General features: G+C 38.5%; 1 protein-coding gene across 1 annotated transcript; it reads right to left on the reverse strand.

Annotated features, from left to right (window-relative positions):
- Positions 1-443: 443 nt before the first annotated feature.
- Positions 444-27,395, reverse strand: LOC126418981 (uncharacterized). Its single transcript, XM_050086029.1, has 3 exons — positions 27,256-27,395; positions 27,029-27,160; positions 444-5,257 (listed from the first exon to the last, which is right to left on the reverse strand). The coding sequence occupies exon 3, from the start codon at positions 5,120-5,122 to the stop codon at positions 2,105-2,107; it is 3,018 nt and encodes a 1,005-aa protein (XP_049941986.1). The 5' UTR covers positions 5,123-5,257; positions 27,029-27,160; positions 27,256-27,395; the 3' UTR covers positions 444-2,104.

Below are 27,395 nucleotides of genomic sequence, written 5' to 3' on the forward strand. Positions count from 1 at the left end.
GCAAGGCTTTTCGTAATAAAGCATGCCTCACAAGAAAATTAATATGCTTATGACACACGTGATACATCTTGTGCAATGAGGAATTAGGCTGAATGGTGAACTAACCAGTGGTGAACTAAACCTACTCCTTCCATTTGCAAAGAAGTGTATATGTGCCAGCTTGTAGGTTTGCACTTTTAAAAAAATAATAAAAAAATCAGTCACTTAATTTTTAATTTGAGCCTTCATTTGCTTGAAGTGAACAAACAGATCTGTAGTAAGCACTATCACATCTATAAGCTAATAGTCCCCAGATGAATTACCAATGGCCGTGTCAAATTTTTTCTGTTCTGGAGAAAATCTTGAATGGTGATTAACAAGCCTTGTCAAACCAAATGCACACTATGAACATAAAACAGCAGAACTGTCACACCAACTGACAAACTGAAATGCCTCCACATGAGTAAAGCCACACAACATTTACTTTTATTGAATACTTTTTGTGTATATTGATGGTTACAATAGGAAATAATACTGATGGATACCAATAAGAAATTATAGATCTAGTAATATTTCATGTGTGTCTCCAAAAATAAACTTCAATTTTGTAGCTTACTTCATAGAGTGGACAAGGTTATTACACTAATTCAGTACACCACTTTATTCAAGGGAAAACAATACATTGCATTTGTTTCTGGGATTTCCCCCCCTCTAAACAAGCAAATTCACAGTCAAAACAGATATGCAACAAATATCACAGTGGGTATAAATGAAATCATACTGTTTTAACACAAATAGTACATTGTAATTTGTATCAACAGTCACAGGAGCGCAGTGGAAATATCTCTCTTGAACTTATGGGATTCTCAAGTACTTTGTCTTGAGAATGTAGCGAAAGGAAGTTCTTTACTGTTCACACTGTCAAATTTCAGAATGACTGAATATTGTAATTCTGTTTATGTTTGTTTGCAAATGGGACACATACTGTTTAGCTTATACTTACACCCTATGTACCATGGAAAAGGAAAGATCCATAGACATTTAATTATGATAATTAATTAAATTCTGCAAACTGTGTGCAGTGATTTCCTTGGCAACAATGACAGCACTTCTCAGATTTCATCAAGTTGTAGTTAAGTGCCTTATTAAATATATTTGAAATACATAACTGACTATCATACAAATTCATTACTGAAACACAAAGTGCATAAAGAAATTTTCATGAGATTATTCTCTCTTTGGAGTCGATTTCATCAAACTGCTTTGCACAAGTGACTGTTAGTTCCTCCTGTCCCATTAAAGTCATCAGCTCCACCCGTTATAAAATATTTTCAGCAAACTATATTTTTATTTTTTTTGTACATAAAATGATTTGAGGCAAAAGGGTGACTTATCGATTTATGACGAATTCTTACGATACTGCACATAAATTACCATGGCATTTCTTCTGTTTGCACACTGATACTTTGTATGCAAGCTTAATAAAGCAAATCAGTCATTAGGACTGAGATGATAAATACTGATGAGCATTCTTTTACACAATGTCTAATAATATATATATATATATAAAGCATCAAATATACAAACTACCATTATTGATAAAATTGTATATATCCCTATTGTATTAAAATATGCAAACAGTAATCTACCTTTTTGTCTGTATTTAATAAAAAATTAAGTAATGCAGAAACAATAAAATACAGGTATAAATAAGTAATACAAAGATTTAACAACATACACTACACATGAACAGTCTCATTCACATTTTTCACATCTCCTTGATTACAAACCAATATCATGATTCATATTTCTTGTGCTCACAGCAAAGTAGAGAAACATATACTTTGGCCAGTGATGTACGCCTCATTATAGCAACATCACATATAGCACAGAGCTTCTCAAAACACAAACGCTGTGCTTGGCAGTCTAGGAACTTCCAACAGTAATACATAATTACTTGGAAAATGAAGGCAGATAACACACATTCCTAAATTTAGTGTTGTTCAATATATTTGTGTATCTTGTTGACTTTAATTTTCTCACTAAAATTAACACTTCTTCTTTATCTTGTCTGTCAGCACAACAATAACTTTTCCTGTTATTTTCTCTTGCAACATAAATCAAATTAAAGAAATATTTTGTGGACGCGTTTGAGAGCAACTTTCCTGCAACAAGTAGGACATTTCTTGAACTGATTAACAGCTTCTTCAATGCATTTTGTACAAAATACATGACCGCATGGAGTAGAGGACACAGACTGTCGACCAGATAAAAGACTTTCAAAGCAGATAGGGCAGCTCCATGCAGGCGAACTGTCTTTGTCTTCTGCAATATCCTTTGTTGCTGATTTATTATCTGTAGCAGTTCCCACAGATTTTATAACACTATGTCTTTCCTGTTGTTTCTTATCACTACCTGATAAGTCCAGAACATCCAGTGCACTATTAGTCTTATTTTGCCAAGTAGTTATCAACGGACTTAAGTTTCTCCTAGACAGATCAATCACATCACCATCTCTTCCTAAATTGCTTTGGCCAGGAGTATAGGTTATGGTAGCAGCAACAATGTGTGTGAAAGTGTCACTGTTGTTAGTATCCAGTCCACTGTTACGCACTCCCAACCTGTCTGCCAGACTACATTGAGAATCACCAGCAGCAAATGCAGTGGCAAGCACACCAACACCACTGTCACCTGCTGAAGGTACAACACTATTACTTTTAGGCATGGCAGGTGGGCTTCTGCCTCCTGATAAATCAATTACACCATGACTTTCAGTTCTGTTTCTACGGTTCATGTCACTGACAGAAACACGTGACTCAGCATCCGATACATTTACACCTTCATCTGAATGATTTGATGCTCTGTTTCTTGATGACAGTACTGCATTTGAAGACTCGTCGTCAGAGTCTGACACAACAATGCACTCCAGAATATCGCTCCCTTTAGCTACGGAATTTCTTGCTTGATGACCTAATGATTCCTCATTTGTTGAACTCCTGGTACTTGATGTACCTTTGCGACTGCTGGACTGAGTGTTTTTATCCAATGAGCCACTATGCGAAGATTTTGTGTTGCGTTTCTTGCTACATGTTTTCACTACATCAAATTCAATGATGCTATCATCATCCGAATCGGATATCACAATAGTGTCCTTAATACATTTATCTTCATTTGTGGTTGCAGTAGATGTTGATGGAAGAGCAGAATCTTTCAATGCAGTTTCAGTGTGTATTCTGTTGTCTCTTGAACTACTCATGTCACATTCTCCATCTTTTAAAAGTCCTGATGAGAATTTCTTTATTAATTCCTTTTTGTGATGCTTATGAATAACATCTGTGTCTGGTTTAATACTATTCTCAGCTTCAGATCCTGAAGTAGCTACAAAATCAGATCTGTTTTCTGAGGACTGTACAATAGTGGCCGGAATCTTAGCAACAAAACATCTTGGTAAACTGGTGAGCAGCCGTTCTTCACGTGTTTTCTTCACTTTTTCAAATGATGCATCTGTTTTCTGTGTTAAGGTTGTTTTCTGGGTTGGGGTTGTGTCAGCTACAACAGTAAACAAAGTTTGATGGAGACTTTGAGTGTTGTTTTCTTCATTGCAGCTCTGTGCTCTGCTAGCATAGTGCCCTGCAACCTGGAAACACCCTGACTCACTAATCAAGTCAGGTATTGACAAGTCTCTGTCTGTTATTTCCTTTCCATTCTCAGTATGTGGCTTCACAGAATACTCCTTAGCAGCAGCTGATTTTGCTAGGGCTGCAGCTAAATTTTCTTTGTATGCAGTTCTGTTGTACAAATCTTGATTAGGCCCTGTATCTGATGACTCATGATGACCATATGTAGAAGTAGAAACACTTTCTGTCACTATCTCGTGGTTCTCAAGTGACATGAACAAATTCTGAAGTACACTATCATCATCAAGATCAAGTTCACGGTTACGCAGACTGGCGTCCTCTTCTGCTTCCTCTTTTATGGGGAACTCTTCCTTAACCACTGCTTGCCTTGTTATTGCCACATCACTGCCTGGAATTTTGTTATGCAATAAATTTAAACTGGTTTCTACTTCTGCACTGTGTGTCAAATTCCGAGTTTTGCACAAAGGGTTACCTGTATTGTCACATACAGCTTTACCAATTGACTTATTGTCCATATCAAAACTAGTGCTTGCATGTCCCGATATTTCACTTTCATTGTGAAACAAGACGTGTGCATCCATTCCTTCCATGCCAGGAGAGACATCAATAGCAGCAGTAACACTACTGTCATCTGTTTCCTCCTCCTGAACAGAATGCAACAACGAATCACAACTTTCTTTCTGTTCAAAACTAGTAGGGCATATCAAAAATTCTGAAAGAGAAAGTGACTCATGAACATTGTGATATTCATCTGCCTCTGTCTCTGCACCCACAAATTCATGGGCAAAAAACACACGTTGCTCAGTGTTTAGCAATGAATTTTCAGTTTCTGTAACACAGTCTTGACCCGCTACAAGCGAAGCAGAACTGTCATTTCTGTTTTGAAATTTCAATACAGCATTCTCTGTTTCCATTTGCAAAAAATCTTGTTCCTGATCTGAGGATTTTCTGTTTGTGCAAGAGCCATTTTCTATTGCAGCACAGCTGTGACCACCAATGGCTTCCACCGAGATATGATCAGAGTTACATGCTTCCAATGTTTCATTTGCAAGTTGCTGAAGTGATGTTTCTTCTACTAAAACATCTGTTCTTTCACTTTTATCAATAGATGGATTTTCTACAACCTCACCTAAGTTAACATCATTTTTAATGAACTGAGACCTAATTGCAACTGCATCTACCATGTCAACAGCTGCCTCTGAACGATAATTAGTAAATTTAGACTGTAGTTTTATTAGTTTTGGAAGCCTTGTATCCAATTCATCATCTAATGTGTGCCTTTTGGTTGCAGTGTGGTCAGGCACTCTCATGTCACAAAATTTCATACTGTTATTGAATGGAAAATTTCTAATGCATGAAAACTGAGGTACTCCGTGTGAAAGCTTTTGTTCCAAATGATTATTCGTGTAATCTTCATCAAGCATCTTTCCTTCTCTGCTGCTGTTTACTAAGCTATCCTGTTTAGGCAGTTCATGTGGAACAGCAATTAAAAATTCTGATGACATTGTTTTCGCTCACTGAATGATACAATCAAATTTTCTATTTTTCCACCAAGTTGTTTATTGGAATCCAAATGTGAACAGGTTGTTGCAGTATTATTCAGTGCCCATTCAATAGCCAACAATTACAACTCCAAACACCTGGAACAAAAGATTAAATTTAAAACTGATTTTTATCTTTGGCATTACACAATACAAAAACGAATACCTACAGCAAATTTCAATATTTCTCCCCATGTTACAACAGCTGCGATACAGTAATTGCTAAGGTGTACTAAAAGATTCAGTTACCATTCCTGCACACCCATCACACGTTCTACCACATCACTTTTACACACACACACACACACACACACACACACACACACACACACACACACACACACAGAGAGAGAGAGAGAGAGAGAGAGAGAGAGAGAGAGAGAGAGAGAGAGAGAGAAATTATTTAACCTTCTCGGTCCTTATGTAGCATCCAACAGCTACATGCAACTCCCCCCCCCCCCCCTCCCAGCTGAGGGAACAAACTAAAGTCACTGTGCCTGATAGTATATTTTACTTCATGTACTTTTAGTAGAACACTTCTTTCTGTTTCTGAATGTTCCCAGAAGCTGGAAGTATCTGCTTGAAGAACACTGTTTGTAGAGTCAGCATAGGTTTGGGAAATTAAGTTATTTTATGTTTGTCTTCAGTAATTTTGAACTATATGTATTTAGAATATCTTAATACATCTTACACAATTGAATACCACATCGTTTACTTAATCCCAATGCAGTGATACATTATTTTTTAAGTAGCACTGAGTCAACACTTGACAATGTCCTATACTCTCAACATTACTGAGGGATCATTATCAAAGTTTTTTAGTGTTTGTTACAGATTTTTCTCAAGGAGGCACACTTCAGTTATTTTATAACATAAATAGTATTCTCTTTGAACAATATTTTAATTACAATGAGTCTCATTCATATTAGATGAAGATGGAAGAAAGATTAAAAGCATATTTTCATGTACATTCTTTAGTATTGAATGATGCAGTAATCATGAAACCTCTCAGTACCATTGACTCGGATCTGTCTGATCTTGAAGACTGGGAGGAAGGACTGGGCCTGTGACCTAACAGTCAAGCAAGATGTTCCAGCAGCAGATGACAGTTCAGAATCCGATAATTATTCTGTTAGCACTTGTATCAATTCATGGAAACATAAGTACCCTAGATGAGAATTTAACACATTTTGATCAAGAGAATGCAAAAAGAAAAAGAAGAAGAAGAGAGTTTTGAAATGGAGGAGGAATATGACATACATGAAGCAGTCCCGGTGAGGAGGCATCGCAGAGCAACAATGCTGTCACCACCTACAGCAAGGGTATTCTATGCCAAACATCTACCTGACGTAATGAATGAAACCCAGAAACATCACTCCAGATGTAAGATACCAGGGTGTAAGCATTACATGTAAACACATTGCACTAAGAGTAAAATTAATTTGTTTTGCAGAAAAAAATATTTTTTGTAGAATTGAAAAAAAATTAGCAGAATTATGAAAAGTTTTCAGGTTGTACTTCCACATTAAACAAAAGTAATATTTTGTGGTACTTACACAAATGTACTTACATATTTCAGCTATCTGACTGTAAACAAAATCCACCAAAGCAAACATTGCAAGTATTTCATTATTAGGATAAAAAACATGTCCTGACATGTAATATTCTGTGGTACTTACACAAATGTACTTGCATATTTCAGCTATCTGACTGTAAACAAAATCCACCAAAGCAAACATTGCAAGTATTTCATTATTAGGATAAAAAACCATGTCCTGACATGTGTGCTACTTTTCGTAAGTAACATCAAGTTTTTAAATTCAGTATTTTAGTCTTACATGGTCTCTGAATACAAATAAGAACTTTTCTGCCATGAAATCTCATACGAATGCGTTCTGGGTATGGTGCTATGTCACATCGTAAATCAGTGACCTTCTATAGCGCCTACTGGTGTATTTTTGACGTCCAGGGTCACTTATATTTTGTCATGACTGCTCTGCTGTAATGATGATATTGGTCACCTACTGGGAAACTTTATTGTAATGGGTTTCCTGTGGTGGAGGGAGTGGGCATCTACTGTTGTCTATTACATCTTTCAGCGTGTGGTTTGACTGGTAGTCATGGTCGATCAGGCAGTGAAGACCTACATAATTATATCATTAAATCTAAGCTCAGGAATGAGGGAGTTAACCCAAGTTATTTCTATTGTTTGAAATGATGTGGCCTAGCTTCCAGTCTGTCAACTGAAGTTGAAGCTGACAAAATAAAAATCTTTTCTTGATTTATGTTCTTTTATGATAAGTAAATCAAAATTTGAAATCTCTCTCATGTTATTTTATTGCAGTCCAACCACAGGGTGTTATTTTCAATGTTAATTCAATGCTCTATATTTTAACCAGCTGGCCTCTACATTTTTGTTCACAACTATATAACAATGTTATTAAAAATGAAGATATCCTTCCCCCGAGTATTTATTTAATTATAAATATATTTTCATTCTACCTATGGTAATGTGACATTTTGGCACCATCACAATAAAGAGCTCTAATAATTTCAATATCAGGTGCATTGGCAGTCCCCACTGCTGAAAAAGATCAATTTGCTTATACTGATTAAAATTAAATTAAAGCTGACACTACACACCAGGGAAATGAGTTCCTTCAATCAGAGCTCAAGACATAATGCACAGACTGTGTGGTGTTGTCAACTTGATACAATAAATCAGTTAACTTCTAGTGCTCAAACTGCACTCTCTGCCTAAGTGATATTTGACAAACTGAATCCTGGCACTACCTGCAGCCTGTTTTAATGCCACTAACCATAGCTATTAAATCCACGTTTTTCCACAAGATTTACTGATTCTTTGAATGAGCATTTACTAAGGCGACACTGTAGAGGTGACAGAAGTCAACCGACAAATGATTTTCATTAGACTATAGGAATTATGTCTTCGTCATCTTGGGCATTGGACATGGATACTATTGGAGTTGCTACTGATGCATAAATAATGCTATAGACAATTAAAAGTAACTTTACAAAAATGTTTTAGGTAGCTGACACTGAAGTAGTTGCATGATCCCTTAAGTGTTAAGCAAATAAATTTCTATTCTTTCGTTAGTTACGTGTTCAACAGATTACATTCATGGTAAGCAATATGTGTCATTTGCTTTGTGGCTTAATACAAGTACAGATAGCTAAACGCTGACCAGTGAGACATATCTGATTATATTCTACAACAAATATCTATAATCACACACATCTGTGTAATTATTTTCTATGGTATATGCATGTACAATCAATATACATATTGCTCCACATTTGTTAGTAGTGTGAGACTGTTGTGTGGAGATTGTAAATCACAATTTCACTACAGCACATGTGGATGACAAAGAAAAGGAGATATTCCCACGGACATGCAGAGTTTGCATAAAAGGAAGCAGCTGAGGGGAGAGGGAGGCCCAAAATGGAGTACTTTCAATAATTTGATAATTTATAGCATTGATCTTGATTACAGATAAAGCCTGTTACCTGTAGAAGGAAGGAAGCTAATTCAGTTGTAGATAAAGTATGGAGCAGCAGACAATAAGAATTTAAGACACTTGAGTTAAGTAAAAAAGTGAAGGTCTTGCTGCTACATAGCAAACATGTTAGGGGGAAGATTGGGAGTCGCTCACTGTTATGTCATTTGCTGATACTGGAAGTTGGGGATACAACTAATGTGGCACATACCTTAACAGTAATAGGTGTCACAAAGGTGAAAATAGATGCACTATCACACACACTGAAGAAATTGTTCAAATCAGCTAACTAAGATGTATCATCTCGCAGTACCTACTGCAACCTACATCCTTCTGAATCTGCTTAGTGTATTCATCTCTTGGTCTCCCTCTATGATTTTTACCCTCCACGCTGCCCTCCAATACTAAATTGGTGATCCCTTGATGCCTCAGAACATGTCCTACCAACCGATCCCTTCTTCTGGTCAAGTTGTGCCACAAACACCTCTTCTCCCCAATCCTATTCAACACTTCCTCATTAGTTATGCGATCTACCCATCTAATCTTCAGCATTCTTCTGTAGCACCACATTTCGAAAGCTTCTATTCTCTTCTTGTCCGAACTATTTATCGTCCATGTTTCACTTCCATACATGGCTACACTCTGTACAAATACTTTCAGAAATAACTTCCTGACACTTAAATCTATACTCGATGTTAACAAATTTCTCTTCTTCAGAAACGCTTTCCTTGCCATTGCCAGTCTACATTTTATATCCTCTCTACTTCGACCATCATCAGTATTTTGCTCCCCAAATAGCAAAACTCCTTTACCACTTTAAGTGTCTCATTTCCTAATCTAATACCCTCAACATCACCCGACTTAGTTCGACTACATTCCATTATCCTCGTTTTGCTTTTGTTGATGTTCATCTTATATCCTCCTTTCAAGACACTGTCCATTCCATTCAACTGCCCTTCCAAGTTCTTTGCTGTCTCTGACAGAATTACAATGTCATCGGCGAACCTCAAAGTTTTTATTTCTTCTCCATGGATTTTAATACCTACTCCGAATTTTTCTTTTGTTTCCTTTACTGCTTGCTCAATATACAGATTGAATAACATTGGGGAGAGGCTACAACCCTGTCTTACTCCCTTCCCAACCACTACTTCCCTTTCCTGCCCCTCGACTCTATAACTGCCATCTAGTTTCTGTACAAATTGTAAATAGCCTTTCGCTCCCTGTATTTTACCCCTGCCACCTTTAGAATTTGAAAGATAGTATTCCAGTCAACATTCTCAAAAGCTTTCTCTAAGTCTACAAATGCTAGAAACGTAGGTTTGCGCCTTTCCTTAATCTTTCTTCTAAGATAAGTCGTAAGGTCAGTACTGCCTCACGTGTTACAGTGTTTCTACGGAATCCAAACTGATCTTCCCCGAGGTCGGCTTCTACTAGTTTTTCCATTCGTCTGTACAGAATTCATGTTAGTATTTTGCAGCTGTGGCTTATTAAACTGATTGTTCGGTAATTGTCACATCTGTCAACACCTGCTTTCTTTGCGATTGGAATTATTATATTCTTCTTGAAGTCTGAGGGTATTTCACCTGTTTCATACATCTTGCTCACCAGATGGTAGAGTTTTGACAGGACCGGCTCTCCCAAGGCCATCAGTAGTTCCAATGGAATGTTGTCTACTCCGGGGGCCTTGTTCCGACTCTGGTCTTTCAGTGCTCTGTCAAACTCTTCACGCAGTATCGTATCTCCCATTTCATCTTTATCTACATCCACTCCCATTTCCATAATCAGTCCCTTGTTCATTGGAAATTCACACAAAATTATGTGAAACAAGAAAAGGAGAATGATCAGCCCCCAAGTCTTAGACCTTGTTGTTGTAGCTGAAAATTTGCATGATAGTAACATATGACAAACGGTTGAAAGTGAGATAAAATCCAGGCAGCTAAAAACTGTAACTGGTCACAGTGAACAGATCACAGTGTGAAAGTAGCAGCAGTTGGAGGGCTACTGAGGACAAGATATCTGTAGTAAGAATCACACACACTGCACTTGCCCCATACCAATATCAATGAAGGATACACCATGAAGTTTCATCAGATTCAGCAAGAGAGATGGGACGGATAAATGAAGACATGTATGGACACTAGCTTAAACAGCTAAATAAATAAAATATGTACGTATCAACTTAAAAATACCTGACAGCGCAGGGGAATAAAGCAGTTGGAGCTCACTTAGCGCACATCACCAAGATGCACTCTCTCCATATCCACCTGTGCCACCAAACATTGAGGTGTCTTAAATTTTGTTGTATCTACTTTCCCTCAGGAAAGGAAACACTTGACTTTTTTTGCTGCTGTCCCATTGACTGCAAGTACTTTTCTACAAAGATAGACAGGTTATGGCTCGTCTCGTGTAACTCAGTAGGGTACACACTGTGAGAATATGGGCTATCATGTCAGGACTACAGCTGTAATGGGGAAACTTCTATCGATGTAAAAGGAACTCTTGTAAGTCTGCTGTGGCTGATATGTAGGAGGCATGGTACAATTGCATCTTTCTGGGAGGCTTGGAGAGAAACATACCATGCCGTTGTGGTCCCCTTAATTGCCCTCAGAATGTCAACGGTTATGGTAACTTGTCATTCCCTAACCCAGGTTTTCAAAGTCTTATGTCTCAGTTGCAATTGCAGGTATACACATGGTACATCAAATTCAAGTTTATCTCCTGTGGTTGCTTCTTAAGCTAAATTTGTCAGCGAATTGATCTCCCAGTACATCCATGTGGCTAATTGTCCAGATGAATGTTATTGTGGTTCCAAAGCTGTGGAGGTCTTAGATATTAGTGATAAGAAAGATTCTTTGGTAGCACTGATATGTTCCTTGTAAGCAGTCTATGGAGTCATTACAAACTATTAAGTTCTTTCTTGGGAGGGTTTGATGTGTTGGTAAGCATGAGGTATGGGTACCTGCTCTGCAGTGTACACAAAACAGGCATTCAGCAGAAAATGCTTTTTAAGCCCCCTTGTGTACGCTAAAGTGTGACCAACTCTGTCACTGACTTCTCGTCCTTAAACAGATTTTGAACTGGGTAGTCATGAAGCACCCAATGGGTTAATCTTCCTGCCACATACAACACTATTATTGTGTCAGATATAATTTCTGAGCTATTTGTGTGTCAGAAGTCACTATTTTCAAGTCACACCTTTTTCTATTACTCTGGAACATCAACAGTTGCACTTTTCACATTCTCAAGTCTCATGGCTCATGGAAATGGACAATTTATGACCTGTTTGATCAATTTATAGAAAATACATCAGGTGCCACACTGTTGTAAGCAACAAACTGTTGCTAACGACATATAGTAATAATATGATCCCATTCCACCACCACAAAGACCTCTATTCCATCAATGAACCCAGTCTTTTTATTTCTTTCCTCGTTCACTACCCTCTCTCGCCCATTCTCCATCTAACGTCCTGACTGCACTAGTAGCCTTAGCCTCTCTCCACCTCATCCCTGCTCACACCCTCAAGCAGCACTTTACCATCACCTATCCCTACCCTGCTATCTGTTCCCTTCCCTGCCACAGCCTCCCCCTTACCTCCACCTAGCAGTTGCCTCTCCCATCATGTGCTGCTGCTCGCAGTCTGGCTACAGCTGCCAGAGACTGTAGTCACATGTGTGTCAGATGCTCGCGTGCGTGTCCCCCCCCCAAAGGCCTTGTTAGCCAACTGCTCACTTCCCAATAGTCTTTTTGTTGTGCCTACCTGCGACTTAGCATCTCCACTATATGGTGAGTAGCAAGTATCCTTTTCACTTATTACATTCCAAAATTCTGGAATTTAGAATGGAAGTAATTTAAGCAATTTTTGAGAAATAATAGAATAATTATGAGGAATTATTTCGACATCTCAACACATACAAGACATGCTATATTCTGTTCAAGAATAAATGCTGACTGGGAGGGAGGGAGAGGATAGAAAAAAAAAACAAGAACCTAGTGTGAATTGTGCAATGTGGGCATACCTTAGCAAATGATCTCACCAAGGATCCAAAAAATTTCTGGCCCTATGTAAAATCCCTACGCAGGTCAAAGGCTTCTAGCCAATTACTTGTTCACCATTCTGGTGTGGTGACTAAAGATGACATTCTAAATTTCGCATTTAAGAAATCGTTTCCGCAGGATCTTACAAACATGTTGTCGTTTGACCACTGCACAGAGGCACGCCTGGTGTAGAGAAGCAACTGAAAGAGTTGAAAACAAATAACTTGTCTGGTCTGCATGGAATCCCAGTTTCGTTTTACAAAGAGAACTCTATTGTACTGATCCCTTATTAGCTTGCATTTATTGTGAATCTCTCGCCCAGCACAAAGTCCCAAGAGACTGGAAAAAAGTGCAGGTCATTCCTATATGTAACAAAGGAAAAAAAGGGCCTCGCGAAATTACAGAGTAATATCCTTACTATTGGTTTGCTGCATAATTCTTGAACATATTCTCATTTTGAATATAATAAATTTCCTTGTGACTGAAGAGTTCCAGGAGTGCCCCAGGAAAATGTTACAGGACCGCTCTTGTTCTCTACACACATTAGTGATCTGATAGAAAGGGTGAGCAACAATCACCGTCTGTTTGCTGCTGATGCTGTTGTGCACAGGAAGGTGTTGAAGTTGAGTGACTGTAGGCAGATAACAGATTACTTAGACAAAATTTCTACTTGTTGTGATGAATGGCAGCTAACTCTAACTATAGAAAAATGCAAGTTAATGCAGATGAGCAGGAAAAAAACAAACCCATAATGTTTGACTAGAGCCTTAGTGGTGTACTGCTTGACATAGTCACGTCGTTTAAATACCTGGGCTAAACATTACACACTGGTATGAAATGGAATAAGCATGTAAGAAGTGTAGTGGGAAAGACAAATGGTCAACACCCTTGAACGAGACTGCATACAGAACATTAGTATGACTTATTCATGGGTACTGCTTGATTGTTTGGAATCCCCAACAGGTCAGATTAAAGGAAGACACTGAAGCATTTCAGAGGTGGGCTGCTAGATTTGTTACTGGTAGGTTCGAGCATTACGCATTACAGGCTTGCTTTGGGAACTCAAATTGAGTACCCTGAGGGAAGGTAATGTTGTTTTCGAAGAACACTACTGAGAAAATTTAGGGTGCCAGCATTTGAAGTGGACTGCAGAAAGATTCTACTGCTGCCAATGTAAATTTCACATAAGGGCCACTAAGATAAGAGAAATTAGGGCTCGTACATAGGAATCCCCCCATGAACCATGGACCTTGCCATTGGTGGGCAGGCTTGCGTGCATCAGCGATACAGATAGCCGTACCGTAGGTACAACCACAACGGAGGGGTATCTATTGAGAGACCAGACAAACGTATGGTTCCTGAAGAGGGGCAGCAGCCTTTTCAGTAGTTGCAAGGGCAACAGTCTGGATGATTGACTGATCTGGCCTTGTAACAATAACCAAAACGGCCTTGCTGTGCTGGTACTGCGAACGGCTGAAAGCAAGGGGAAACTACGGCCGTAATTTTTCCCGAGGGCATGCAGCTTTACTGTATGATTAAATGATGATGGCGTCCTCTTGGGTAAAATATTCCGGAGGTAAAATAGTCCCCCATTCGGATCTCCGGGCGGGGACTACTCAAGAGGATGTCATTATCAGGAGAAAGAAAACTGGCGTTCTACGGATCGGAGCATGGAATATCAGATCCCTTAATCGGGCAGGTAGGTTAGAAAATTTAAAAAGGGAAATGGGTAGGTTGAAGTTAGATATAGTGGGAATTAGTGAAGTTCAGTGGCAGGAGGAACAAGACTTCTGGTCAGGTGCCTACAGGGTTATAAACACAAAATCAAATAGGGGTAATGCAGGAGTAGGTTTAATAATGAATAGGGAAATAGGAATGCGGGTAAGCTACTACAAACAGCATAGTGAACGCATTATTGTGGCCAAGATAGACACGAAGCCCACACCTACTACAGTAGTACAAGTTTATATGCCAACTAGCTCTGCAGATGATGATGAAATTGAAAAAAATGTATGATGAAATAAAAGAAATTATTCAGATAGTGAAGGGAGACGAAAATTTAATAGTCATGGGTGACTGAAATTCGAGAGTAGGAAAAGGAAGAGAAGGAAACATAGTAGGTGAATATGGATTGGGGCTAAGAAATGAAAGAGGAAGCCGCCTGGTAGAATTTTGCACAGAGCACAACTTAATCATAGCTAACACTTGGTTTAAGAATCATGAAAGAAGGTTGTAAACATGGAAGAATCCTGGAGATACTAAAAGGTATCAGATAGATTATATAATGGTAACACAGAGATTTAGGAACCAGGTTTTAAATTGTAAGACATTTCCAGGGGCAGATGTGGACTCTGACCACAATCTATTGGTTATGACCTGTAGATTAAAACTGAAGAAACTGCAAAAAGGTGGGAATTTAAGGAGATGGGACCTGGATAAACTGAAAGAACCAGAGGTTGTACAGAGTTTCAGGGAGAGCATAAGGGAACAATTGACAGCAATGGGGGAAAGAAATACAGTAGAAGAAGAATGGGTAGCTTTGAGGGATGAAGTAGTGACGGCAGCAGAGGATCAAGTAGGTAAAAAGACGAGGGCTAGTAGAAATCCTTGGGTAACACAAGAAATATTGAATTTAATTGATGAAAGGAGAAAATATAAAAATGCAATAAATGAAGCAGGCAAAAAGGAATACAAACGTCTCAAAAATGAGATCGACAGGAAGTGCAAAATGGCTAAGCAGGGATGGCTATAGGACAAATGTAAGGATGTAGAGGCTTATCTCACTAGGGGTAAGATAAATACTGCCTACAGGAAAATTAAAGAGACCTTTGGAGACAAGAGAACCACTTGTATGAACATCAAGAGCTCAGACGGAAACCCAGATCTAAGCAAAGAAGGGAAAGCAGAAAGGTGGAAGGAGTATATAGAGGATCTATACAAGGGCGATGTACTTGAGGACAATACTACGGAAATGGAAGAGGATGTAGATGAAATGGGAGATACGATACTGCGTGAAGAGTTTGACAGAGCACTGAAAGACCTGAGTCGAAACAAGGCCCCCGGAGTAGACAACATTCCATTAGAACTACTGACGGCCTTGGGAGAGCCAGTCCTGACAAAACTCTACCATCTGGTGAGCAAGATGTATGAAACACGTGAAATACCCTCAGACTTCAAGAAGAATATAATAATTCCAATCCCAAAGAAAGCAGGTGTTGACAGACGTGACAATTACCGAACAATCAGTTTAATAAGCCACAGCTGCAAAATACTAACACGAATTCTTTACAGATGAATGGAAAAACTAGTAGAAGCCGACCTCGGGGAAGATCAGTTTGGATTTCGTAGAAATACTGGAACACGTGAGGCAATACTGATCTTACGACTTATTTTAGAAGAAAGATTAAGGAAAGGCAAACCTACGTTTCTAGCATTTGTTGACTTAGAGAAAGCTTTTGACAATGTTGACTGGCATACTCTCTTTCAAATTCTAAAGGTGGCAGGGGTAAAATACAGGGAGCGAAAGGCTATTTACAATTTGTACAGAAACCAGATAGCAGTTATAAGAGTCGAGGGACATGAAAGGGAAGCAGTGGTTGGGAAGGGAGTAAGACAGAGTTGTAGCCTCTCCCCAATGTTATTCAATCTGTATATTGAGCAAGCAGTAAAGGAAACAAAAGAAAAATTCGGAGTAGGTACTAAAATCCATGGAGAAGAAATAAAAACTTTGAGGTTCGCCGATGACATTGTAATTCTGTCAGAGACAGCAAAGGACTTGGGAGTGCAGTTGAACGGAATGGACAGTGTCTTGAAAGGAGGATATAAGATGAACATCAACAAAAGCAAAACAAGGATAATGGAATGTAGTCAAATTAAATCGGGTGATGCTGAGGGAATTAGATTAGGAAATGAGATACTTAAAGTAGTAAAGGAGTTTTGCTATTTGGGGAGCAAAATACTGATGATGGTCGAAGTAGAGAGGGTATAAAATGTAGACTGGCAATGGCAAGGAAAGCGTTTCTGAAGAAGCGAAATTTGTTAACATCGAGTATTGATTTAAGTGTCAGGAAGTCTTTTCTGAAAGTATTTGTATGGAGTGTAGCCATGTATGGAAGTGAAACATGGACGATAAATAGTTTGGACAAGAAGAGAATAGAAGCTTTCGAAATGTGGTGCTACAGAAGAATGCTGAAGATTAGATGGGTAGATCGCATAGCTAATGAGGAAGTATTGAATAGGATTGGGGAGAAGAGAAGTTTGTGGCACAACTTGACCAGAAGAAGGGATTGGTTGGTAGGACATGTTCTGAGGCATCAAGGGATCACCAATTTAGTATTGGAGGGCAGCGTGGAGGGTAAAAATCGTAGAGGGAGGCCAAGAGATGAATACACTAAGCAGATTCAGAAGGAAGTAGGTCGCAGTAGGTACTGGGAGATGAAGAACCTTGCACAGGATAGAAAAGCATGGAGAGCTGCATCAAACCAGTCTCAGGACTGAAGACCACAACAACAACAACAACAACAACAACAACAACACCACATAGGAATATAGACATCGTACATAGGAACATAGACAGTCTTTTTCCCTCACTATCTGAGGTCATCAGTCCCCTAGAACTTAGAACTACTTAAACCTAACTAACCTAAGGACATCACACACATCCATGCCCGAGGCAGCATTCGAACCTGCGACCGTAGTGGTCGCGTGGTTCCAGACTGTAGCGCCTAGAACCGCTTGGCCACTCCCACCGGCAGTTCAAGCTCTCTTGGATTCTCCGATTACCTGAGTCATAGTTAGATCTTCCTCACTCTTACAATTTTTGTACTTCCTTCTTTGCCTAATTACCTCAATTACTGATTTATCTATTCATTATTTCTTGGTGGTGGTGGTACTGAGAATTAGTTGTTCATTTTTAGTATGTGTAATTGTGTTTTTCAGGCTGTTCCACTTTTCTTTGACTGAGCTAACTGCCTCTTGATTCAAACTTCACTGCATATAATTTTGAAATATTATCTTAAAGAGTTCTCGTTCTTCAATTTTGTCACATCAAAACTTAACTTGGGTCATTGTTTTTCTTATTTTCATTATCTGCATGTTGGCTTCCAAGCAGATAAGGTTCTGGCCACTGCAACCAGGATATAACTTACTCTGTCTGATTTGGGTTTGGTATCTCTGTTTTGCAATTCAAAAATAGCAATACTATTCATAAATAACTTCTCAGCTAGATGAAGGAATGCAAAGTTGTGTAACCATATCCTTCCTTGGTTTGGAAATGACTGCACGAGGTGCAGCACACAAATACAGCTAATAGCTGGTGTTTCACAGCAAACATTCTCTTTACCAATGTAGCACGCATATTCCATCTCTTCATCATCAGTCTAGAATTTGTTGACTTATTTGTTTAGTTTATCTGGTTCGAATCGGGTGAATCAAGACCTTATTTTGCTTGCTAGTAACTGTTCATCAATGATTAAATTATCCATAGAATGACAAGAACTCAAACAATTTCCAATTAATTTCTTCTGAATTTCAGGCACAAAAATGAACTTATCAATAGACTGGTGTTTGGCTCATTCTGATTCTTCATAAAAACACAGAACTCTGATGCTTGGTATTGTGTTATTCAAAAGGCTCAAAATGTGATTAAAAACAGAATTGTAAATGCAATGGGAGTAAACCGACAAATTGAAGATGCTAGTGAAATTAAGGAATGAGGAAACTGTGCCAACTATGCACATTTGCTGACTGAACTGAAAGCCAAGATGCAGAATGCAATTCATAAAGAACAGATGCAAATTTTAACCTTGGCACCTGTAAGTTAGACAGTCAAACAGCAGCTCAGTTCGGCGTGTCCGAAAGAATGGTGAAGAATGCTCAGATGCTTAAGGCAGAGAAGGGCATTCTGGCACGTCCCGAAAATAGGCAAAGCAGGAAATTACCAGCAGAAGTTTCTAGTAGAGTGTGAATTTTTTTTGAAGATGATGAGTATAGTAGGGTGTGCCCTGGAAAAAAAGATAGTATTTCAGTTAGACTTTTAGACAGAAAGACATACATGCAGAAAAGATTGTTACTTTGCAATTTACGGGAAATCTATGTTATCTATAAGAATATCAATGGTCCAGAAATAGGGTTCTCAAAGTTTTGTGAACTTAGACCCAAATGGTGTGTAACAGTAGGATCAGCTGGAATGCATGCAGTTTGCCGTCTGTGCAATTCACCAAAATGTTAAGCTTATGCTTAGCGGAGCTGGTATACGTGAAAATTATAAGGAGATTCTCAGCAAGGCAGTTTGAACTCTAAACAGTGCATGCTACATCGCTGTGAAAGGTGTCCTGGGTCTGAAGCTATAGCATCTGAAATTGCCAGCCATTTCCTAGATCATGAGCCACAGGAAGTTATTGTGTTTAAGCAATGGATACATACCAATCGGGCCACACTGGACACGAAGCAAATGGTAGTGGATGAATTTAGTGAAGATGTAAAAAATAAAATATGGAGTCTGTCATGCCATCATTACATTGTCAAGCATCAAAGCTTGCATCTTAAAGGCATTAAATGTCATCTGAAAGACGAAGAGCTTGTTGTCCTAATGGATTTTGCAGAAAATTATTCTTTTATCATTCAGGATGCTGTGCAAGGCTTCCACTAGGACAATAGTCAAGCAACAATTCATCCATTTGTTATCTACTTTCGTCAAAATGAGAAAGTAGAATCTTTAAGTTTTTGCATTATCAGTGATTGTTTGCGGCATGACACTATTACAGTTCACGTTTTTATCAAGGAGCTCATAAAATATATAAAAGCACAGTTTGCACAGATATCCCACACTCATTATTTCAGTGATGGCTCCAGTGCTCAATACAAAAATTTCAAGAATTTCCTAAATTTGTACTATCATAAGAGTGATTTTGGAATGAGAGCCGAATGGAATTTTTTTGCTACTAGTCACGGGAAATCACCTTGTGATGGGATTGGAGGTACAACAAAACAGTTAGCACCAAGAGCAAGCTTGCAATGGCCACTTAATGGACAATATCTTACTCCCCTAGATCTGTTTAACTTCTGCTCTGAAAACATTAATGGAATTAAATTTGTTTTCGTCAGTAAAGATGAAATTGAAAAAAATATTGTGTCACAAGAAGAGAGGTTTAAACTTGGACAAATTGTAGCAGGCACTAGAGAAAATCATCACTTTTTACCTATTGATGAAACAACAATTCAGGTCAGCAGAGTTCCAAATGACTGTTCATGTTTTCTATCTAAAATGGGTCACAGTAATGAAGGAGGCATATTAATGTCTGCTCTCCAACCAGGACAATATGTTGCATGCATCTATGAAAATCTGTGGTGGATTGAGAATATCTGTGAGACCTCCACAGAGCAAAGGGACGCAATAATAAACTTTATGCACCCACATGGTCCATCAAATTCATTTTATTGGCCACCAAGAAGTGACAAGAGCTGGGTTCCGGAACACCACATTATTGCAGTTATTCCAGCTCCATCAGTAAATTCGTCTGGCCGGCAACACACCATTCCTCTTGATATTCATCAGAAAATTAATGTAGCATATCAAAAATTGAAATAGGTTAGAGGAAACAATCTAAGGAACCCAAGAGTGCCTTCTAATTTTACTATCAGGCTTGGGAACCTGTGTAAAGAAATCCTTAACAGGCTTGGGATCCTGTGGTAAAGAAACCCACCCGTGGCTGTTGTTGCTAAGCTATCGGGCGTGGCCCCTATGGCAATCGGAATGCTGGTTTTCTCAGGTGAAATGAAACTAGCAGGGGTTAAGCCACCATGGACCATAGCAACTCATTTATACACTTCTTTTCCATCAGTAAGCTGGTGTTGTTCATTAAACAGGCCTCTAATAATTAGATAATTACCCAAATAAATTTTACGATTTACATTGATTCTTAATAATAATTGTGTGTGTGTGTGTGTGTGTGTGTGTGTGTGTGTGTGTGTGTGTGTGAGAGAGAGAGAGAGAGAGAGAGAGAGAGAGAGAGAGAGAGGAGGGGGGGGGGGTGACAATTAAGAAATAACATTGTTTCTGTTTTTATTCTTTTGCTATTCGGACTTAAGCTAGGTCCTATTCATCAGGACTTCTTATTTCACTTATCCCAGACATTAATAAACAGGTATAAGGCAAAATAAAAGATTTCAGGTATAATTTGAGTGCCAGAAAAAGTGTTCAAACTTCCAGTGCGCCTCTTTGATGATGCTACTTTTTAGGGCCTTGTATGCTTGCATTGCAAAACCAAATCCACTTTTCTAGATTGAAAAATTTGACTAAAAATACCCATTTTTAGCACTTCTTGAAAAATCGTCAACTTCACCCTAGATTTGTGAAATAATGGAAAGCAATAAGAGAATGAAATTTTATATTCTAAGACCTTGTGTTGGTGAGTTATGGTGTGCAAAGTTTCATGTACATCCCACAATTACTTTTGGAGATATAAAAACTAAAGTTCGCATTTTTTTTTAAGCAGCTAATTTTTTTCGCCCAACTTTGCTTCAAATTATCTATATGAAAATTGCTCAGAAATCCTTTTCTTAATATTTTACTTTAAAGAGCTCTAAAAGTTGTATAAGATGGCCAAGTTTTGTTTCTTTCATGCAAATACTTAGAGATATCTCAAAGTTGCTGAAAATTCAAGGACGCACCGTAGAAAGCTGTGGTATGGTTTTAAACAAGTGACTGTACATCAGCAAGTATTGAATTTCTGAAACTGAAGCTTTACCAGTGTTCACTGAGAACATGTGTGAATGTTCATACAAAATATCATCAAAATCCATGAGGGTCATGTGGGAGCCTCTAGACCACTTGGCATGGAATGACCCACAAGCACACACAAACAAAAATTTTGACTGCCTTAGGGAATGGTGGGAATGAACGAACTCCACTTTCCTCTCTCAGGGCTGGCAGCATATATCTGGCTCCAGCGCTCCCCAGAAAGTAGAACTGACATAATGGTCGTAAGAATCACTAATCCCTTCTGGTGTTGTGAAGGCCGTACTCGAACCCCCATCATGGACTAGTATTAGTCTCTTCTCTTTTTTTAAGAAAAAGAGATTTAAAAAACATAAAAAAGGGCCATGCACAACACAAAGCAAGAGTACCAAGCATTTGTTAACGGTTGCAGCGCAATTGTTTTATGGGGTTGGCAGTGTCTTAAATGCGGTTGCTCGGGACCAACCTCCAGGGTATCCCAAACAACCACAGATCAAGCAGCCACGATAAACTGCCCATATTATACTGTAAAACTGAGAGTAGAAATGAAAATGGGTTCTAATTGACTATTCCGTTGTTCTTATGAAATTTCTATGAAAGTACAGTGTGGTTCCGCATTAACATCGTATTTTTAATACATTATGTGTCAGAAAGTTACATCTTGTAGAATGTTGACCACTCTGCTTTCCATGCAACGTCATCTTACACTTGATATTGAGTGATGATATGATGCATTCCCTGTTTTTTTATGGTTTGTAATAATTATTCCTTATTGGCAACTGAATCACCTTAAGCTACATCACAAATTCCATTCTTATGATGCAGTCAAGCTACTTACTCCCTGATTATGTACTGTAGCCATTTGTCACCTAAATTCGATTGTATACTTGTGTATTGCCTGAATTAATGGTAGTATAAGGTTGTTATACTATACTTATGTGATATGACTTACTAATACTCTATAAGTTACAGAACCCACGATAAAATTCCCCATCACAAATAATAAAGCTCATAAAACTTTTCACAACTTTAAACAGCATGCACCATTTAATTTAAAAAACATAATTGCTATGCCACAGAAGACCCATCATCCCAGTAATGCATACACAAGGGTGTATTAAATGTAATGTACTATTACACAGTTCCCATACGAAAACAACGTCACTCATAGTATTACACTTCCATAATATATACAAACTTCACTCTTCAAACTGACAAGTTTGGCTGTGCATGGGCAAAAGTCATTTATTTCCCCAATGAATCCCCCTAATTTTCCATAATGGCTTGATGGTTTAAAGTTTTTAATATGCTTGAAGACATTAATAATTGCATCCTGAACCATACAGTCACCCATTACCATGGTACTCAATACATTAACAGGTAAAATACACAATGACAGAATGATGTCACACTTAACTATACTGGTTGCTAGCACCACTGCTCAAAGATGACAAATTGTATCAAATGCATCACCAAAAAAAATGGTATGCGTCAAACCAAACAAACATAGGCAGTGATGAAGGTCAGAACTATGTTTAAGTTCTAAGTTATCTGGAGTAAATTGTGCGCATATTAAAGAACACTGTTCTGAATGAGGCAGTGCAGTTAAGACAAAGTCCTCATATTCGAGAGGATGGAATCTAGCACTGTCTGCCCAATATGATTTACATTTTCCTAAATCATTGCAGGTAACTGTCATGATGGTTTCTTCATGAAGGACATAGTCCACCCAGTGCACTATCCTCAATAACAGTTATCTTATTTGTTGTGTTTGTGTACATCTATTTTTGAGCTGTTTATTCATGTGGCATTATGATGACAAATCCGAAGTTAATCCCTGGATGAATAAATAAATAATCATTGGAAGATTATGACAAAATAGCATGTAAGGTACTTCACAAACTACACCTTCCACGTACATTTTCTGTCTATCTTGATCCTAGTGTATATAGTTCCCTGTTCTATACTGCGAGTACTTCATTTTCTTCCCAATTTGTATGCAAAGAATCAAACTCCACAAACGAAGCCAGAAATTGCTACACATAAATGTAGCTGGTTGCTTCAGATTAATTGCAATAGTAATACGAATACATCCAGTATGAACAACAATTTAAGCATATTGGTGTATTTTAGATACAACGGAAAATTGACATCCAAATAAACTGAAAGCTATAACCAGAAAATCCATCTTCGAACAGTGGTGTTAGCAACCTACTATAGTTAGTGTGTAATAAAAAACTGGCAGCCAGACAATCTTTCTAGATCTCCTGGCTATTAGAGAAGTACATAACCAAGAGGAAATGACTCATCTTCACATCAAAAGCACTTCTCAGGGCCAAACATCTATGGAACTTGGAACAATTATTAAAATATGCCAACAGAATATTGAGGACATTAGTAAAACCAAATGCCAAATTCTTCAAAAGTTACTGACTAAGCACAACATTGACATGGTTTCCCTACAGGAAACCCAGACAGATTACGAAGATCGATTACGCTCCAGAGGAAAAATAACTGGATATGATATCATTGGCTCAACATACCACCGTGCCTATGGAGTAGCCACATATGTCAAAAATAAAATTGAGAACGCTCAGCTTATATCCCCTTTCACAAATGACAATATCCACTCGTGATAATTAAGTGAATTGGTCACAAGTAACATTTACAAAACACCAGGATCCGCATAGCCAGTGGATGTGCTTCAATCATACTGCCATCCCGCTGTCTTCTTAGGAGACTTTTAAACAGCTACCACACGCAATGGTGATACAGAACAACTGATACAAATGGTGAAGCCTAAGCAAATGGGGCAGAAGAAAACAACACCCACTTCGTTTTTGATGCTAAAGATCGCGGTTCCTTCAGATCTGCAGCTCGGAAACGAGAGTATGACCCAGACCTATGCTTTGTCACAGCTGATGAAAATCACCAGCTGGTCAACACAAGCTGAAATGTTTTGCCAGATTTCCCTCAAAGTCAACACCGTCTAGTCCTAGTAGAAATTGTCACAAGTATTCCACTGATAACCTCAACTCCTTGATCCAGATGGAGCCTACAAAAAGCGAATTGGAAAGCTTACCCTGAAGACCTCGATAAATGCCTAGGATGGATCCTTCCATCTGCTGATAGTTACAAAAGATTTGTGGGAGCAGTCATCAGTACAGCAAAAAAACACATACCTAGAGACAACACAAAGAATACATTCCAGGCTGGGAGGAGAAATGTGAGGAGCTGTATAATGACTACCAAAGCAGCGGTAACAGAGAAATAGCAAATGAACTCATAGAAAGCCTTGATACCGCACAACGACAAATGTGGATGGAAACTACTCAGGCTATGGACTTTTAAAGTATCTGTCAGAAAAGCATGGTCTCTGCTTTGCAAACCACGAGCAGCCAGATGTATCGCTCGAGAAGAAAACACCACAACACCTAACAAAATTGCTTTGCACATTGTTAAAACATTTAAAGGGGTAAACCACCAAGAGACAACAATATGCATTAAACTTGAACTTAGAAAGCTAAAAGCAACAGCCAGTGTTGATACTAAATATTCACGCGACATCACCCCCCGAAGAGATCTTGGCAGCAATAAAGGACACAAAACCAGGTAAAGGCTCTGGCTCAGATGACATCTCCCAGAGTTTCTTATAACGTCTGGCAAACATATGAAAATATTGTTAGCGAAGTTCTTCATATCACTACTGCAGACAGGAAACATACTTAAACGTGCCAAGAAAATTGCCCTCCTAAAGCCAGGTAAACCAGGAAATCTGCAAAACTACCAGCCACAGCACTGCTTAGCATGGTTTACAAACTTCTGGAACGAGTACTACTTAGCAGGGTTGGTCAGACAATACTCATGGCCATCCCAGTAGAATAAGTCGGCTTTCGTTCCAACTGAAGGTGGGCAGACCAAGTCCTGGTCCTTACAACACATACTGAAGTGGGATTCCAAAAGAAACTAAAAACATCTGTGGCCTTCATTGACTTGATAGGAGCCTATGATACTGTCTGGAGACAAGGCCTGCTCTATAAACTGATGAAAATAATTCCCTGTCAAAAAGTGACAAAGTTTATTGGTAACAGAGGATTCCAGGTCGTCGTGGGAAAAAGTCAGCAGCCAGAAATTCCTTCAAAATGGCTTACCTCAAGGCTCAGTATTAGCACCACTGTGTTTCATCCTCTACATTGCTAACATGCCAGAAACAGCTATTGGGTATGCTGATGACTCGGCCATTGCAACAATGCGTACCGATTTTGATACAATGGAAGAAACCCTGACATCTGATCTGTCCGCCCTGGCAGCATAGTTCTGTAAATGGAGGCTTAGGCCTAATGCCACAAAGATAGAAGTAACTTGCTTCCATCTCAATAACAGAGAAGCCAACAGAGTTCTGGAAGTATACTTTGACGACTCACGCCTCATCCACAACAAGGAGCAAAGGTACCTAGAGGTCACGTCAAACAGAACCTTGCCATTTAAATCTCACCGTACAAAAACAGCTTCCAACATGAGAACAAGAAACAACCTCATCCATAAAATCTTCCAACACATCAGAGAAGAATGCAGAGAGGACTAGATGTTTGTCTGTGAATATCTGTAATGAAATGTAATTTAGAATAATGTGATCCAATACTGCAATGTACTTAAATGCCGTACAATAAATAAAATCCAGTAATTTGCCACACCAATCGAATCTATTCATATATTATTTTACAATGATGCATGCATTTCTATTATACAAGAGTTCTGTTAACAATGATCGCCACAACTTTCCAGATTATTTATACGATTCTTAGACCAGAATTTGCATCTCAGGATCACTAATCAACAAAACGGTTCTGGACAACTTGCACTGACATGTCAACCATCTGAATGGCACACGAACAACACTATATGCAATCATTTTGTTTTTGCGTTGATCAAACGCACAATTACTGTACTGGAGTGCAAAAATGACACTGCAACTGATGATTATTTGATCCATTCGTTATTAATCTACGAAATAAAAGTTTTAATGCTAACAGCATTTTCAGCAAAATATTAATTTAATTGACTACATATAATTACAGTGTGCAATCTATCCACAAGGGACATTTACAAGTCTTACAACGCTCACTCGGTAATCACACATCTGTTATTTCCAAAATAACAGAGGTATTGTGTAATGCGGGCCATTAAGTGTATTCCATATTTGGAAAATAAAATCAAAACAAAAGGTATTTCCTCGAAAATATCCTGAATAGAGTACGACGTTAACGAGAAACTATAGCAAGAACGCAAACTACTGTATCATGCGTGATAGGCATATTTGTCACGTTACAGCCACGGTTACGGCACCAAAATACTACGACACCACTCCTGCAAGTCACTTCCGAAAATATGAGATGACCATCTTGTTTAAATTTTCGGTGCGAAAGAAAGTAACAATAGCATTTACATCCAAGAAAGGAAACAACTCCTTATGTCGTTGTTTTCAAGTTTCATATAGTTAATCCCATTACACAACGCAAGCTAATTATTAATCAAATTTCATCATATACAACAAAAACACATAACATAAACACATACTTGTCGATCATTGTGATATTTTCACTTCCTTCACACTCGGTCTTCGTTACTCATGATCAGCAACCATTTGGGTGTCATGTCAAAACAATGCTGCGCATCACAGTAGCAATGCTGATGTGATGACGCCTTTGTCTGCAAGTTCATAATAATGAGGAAATCTGTGTTGCACTCATACAATTACCACGTTCATTATACAATTAGGTTATGTACATAATTTTTATACGCACATTAATCAGCTCATAATTTCTGTAAACCTCCTCCCGCATAATACATATTACACGTTACCTAAAGACCCACCCACGAAAAAACTTTTATCCACCCTATGCAGAGACATCTCACACAGAGATGGCCGTCACGTGCACAAACA

Source organism: Schistocerca serialis, chromosome 9 (genome assembly GCF_023864345.2).
Source record: "Schistocerca serialis cubense isolate TAMUIC-IGC-003099 chromosome 9, iqSchSeri2.2, whole genome shotgun sequence".
Classification (NCBI taxonomy): domain Eukaryota; kingdom Metazoa; phylum Arthropoda; class Insecta; order Orthoptera; family Acrididae; genus Schistocerca; species Schistocerca serialis.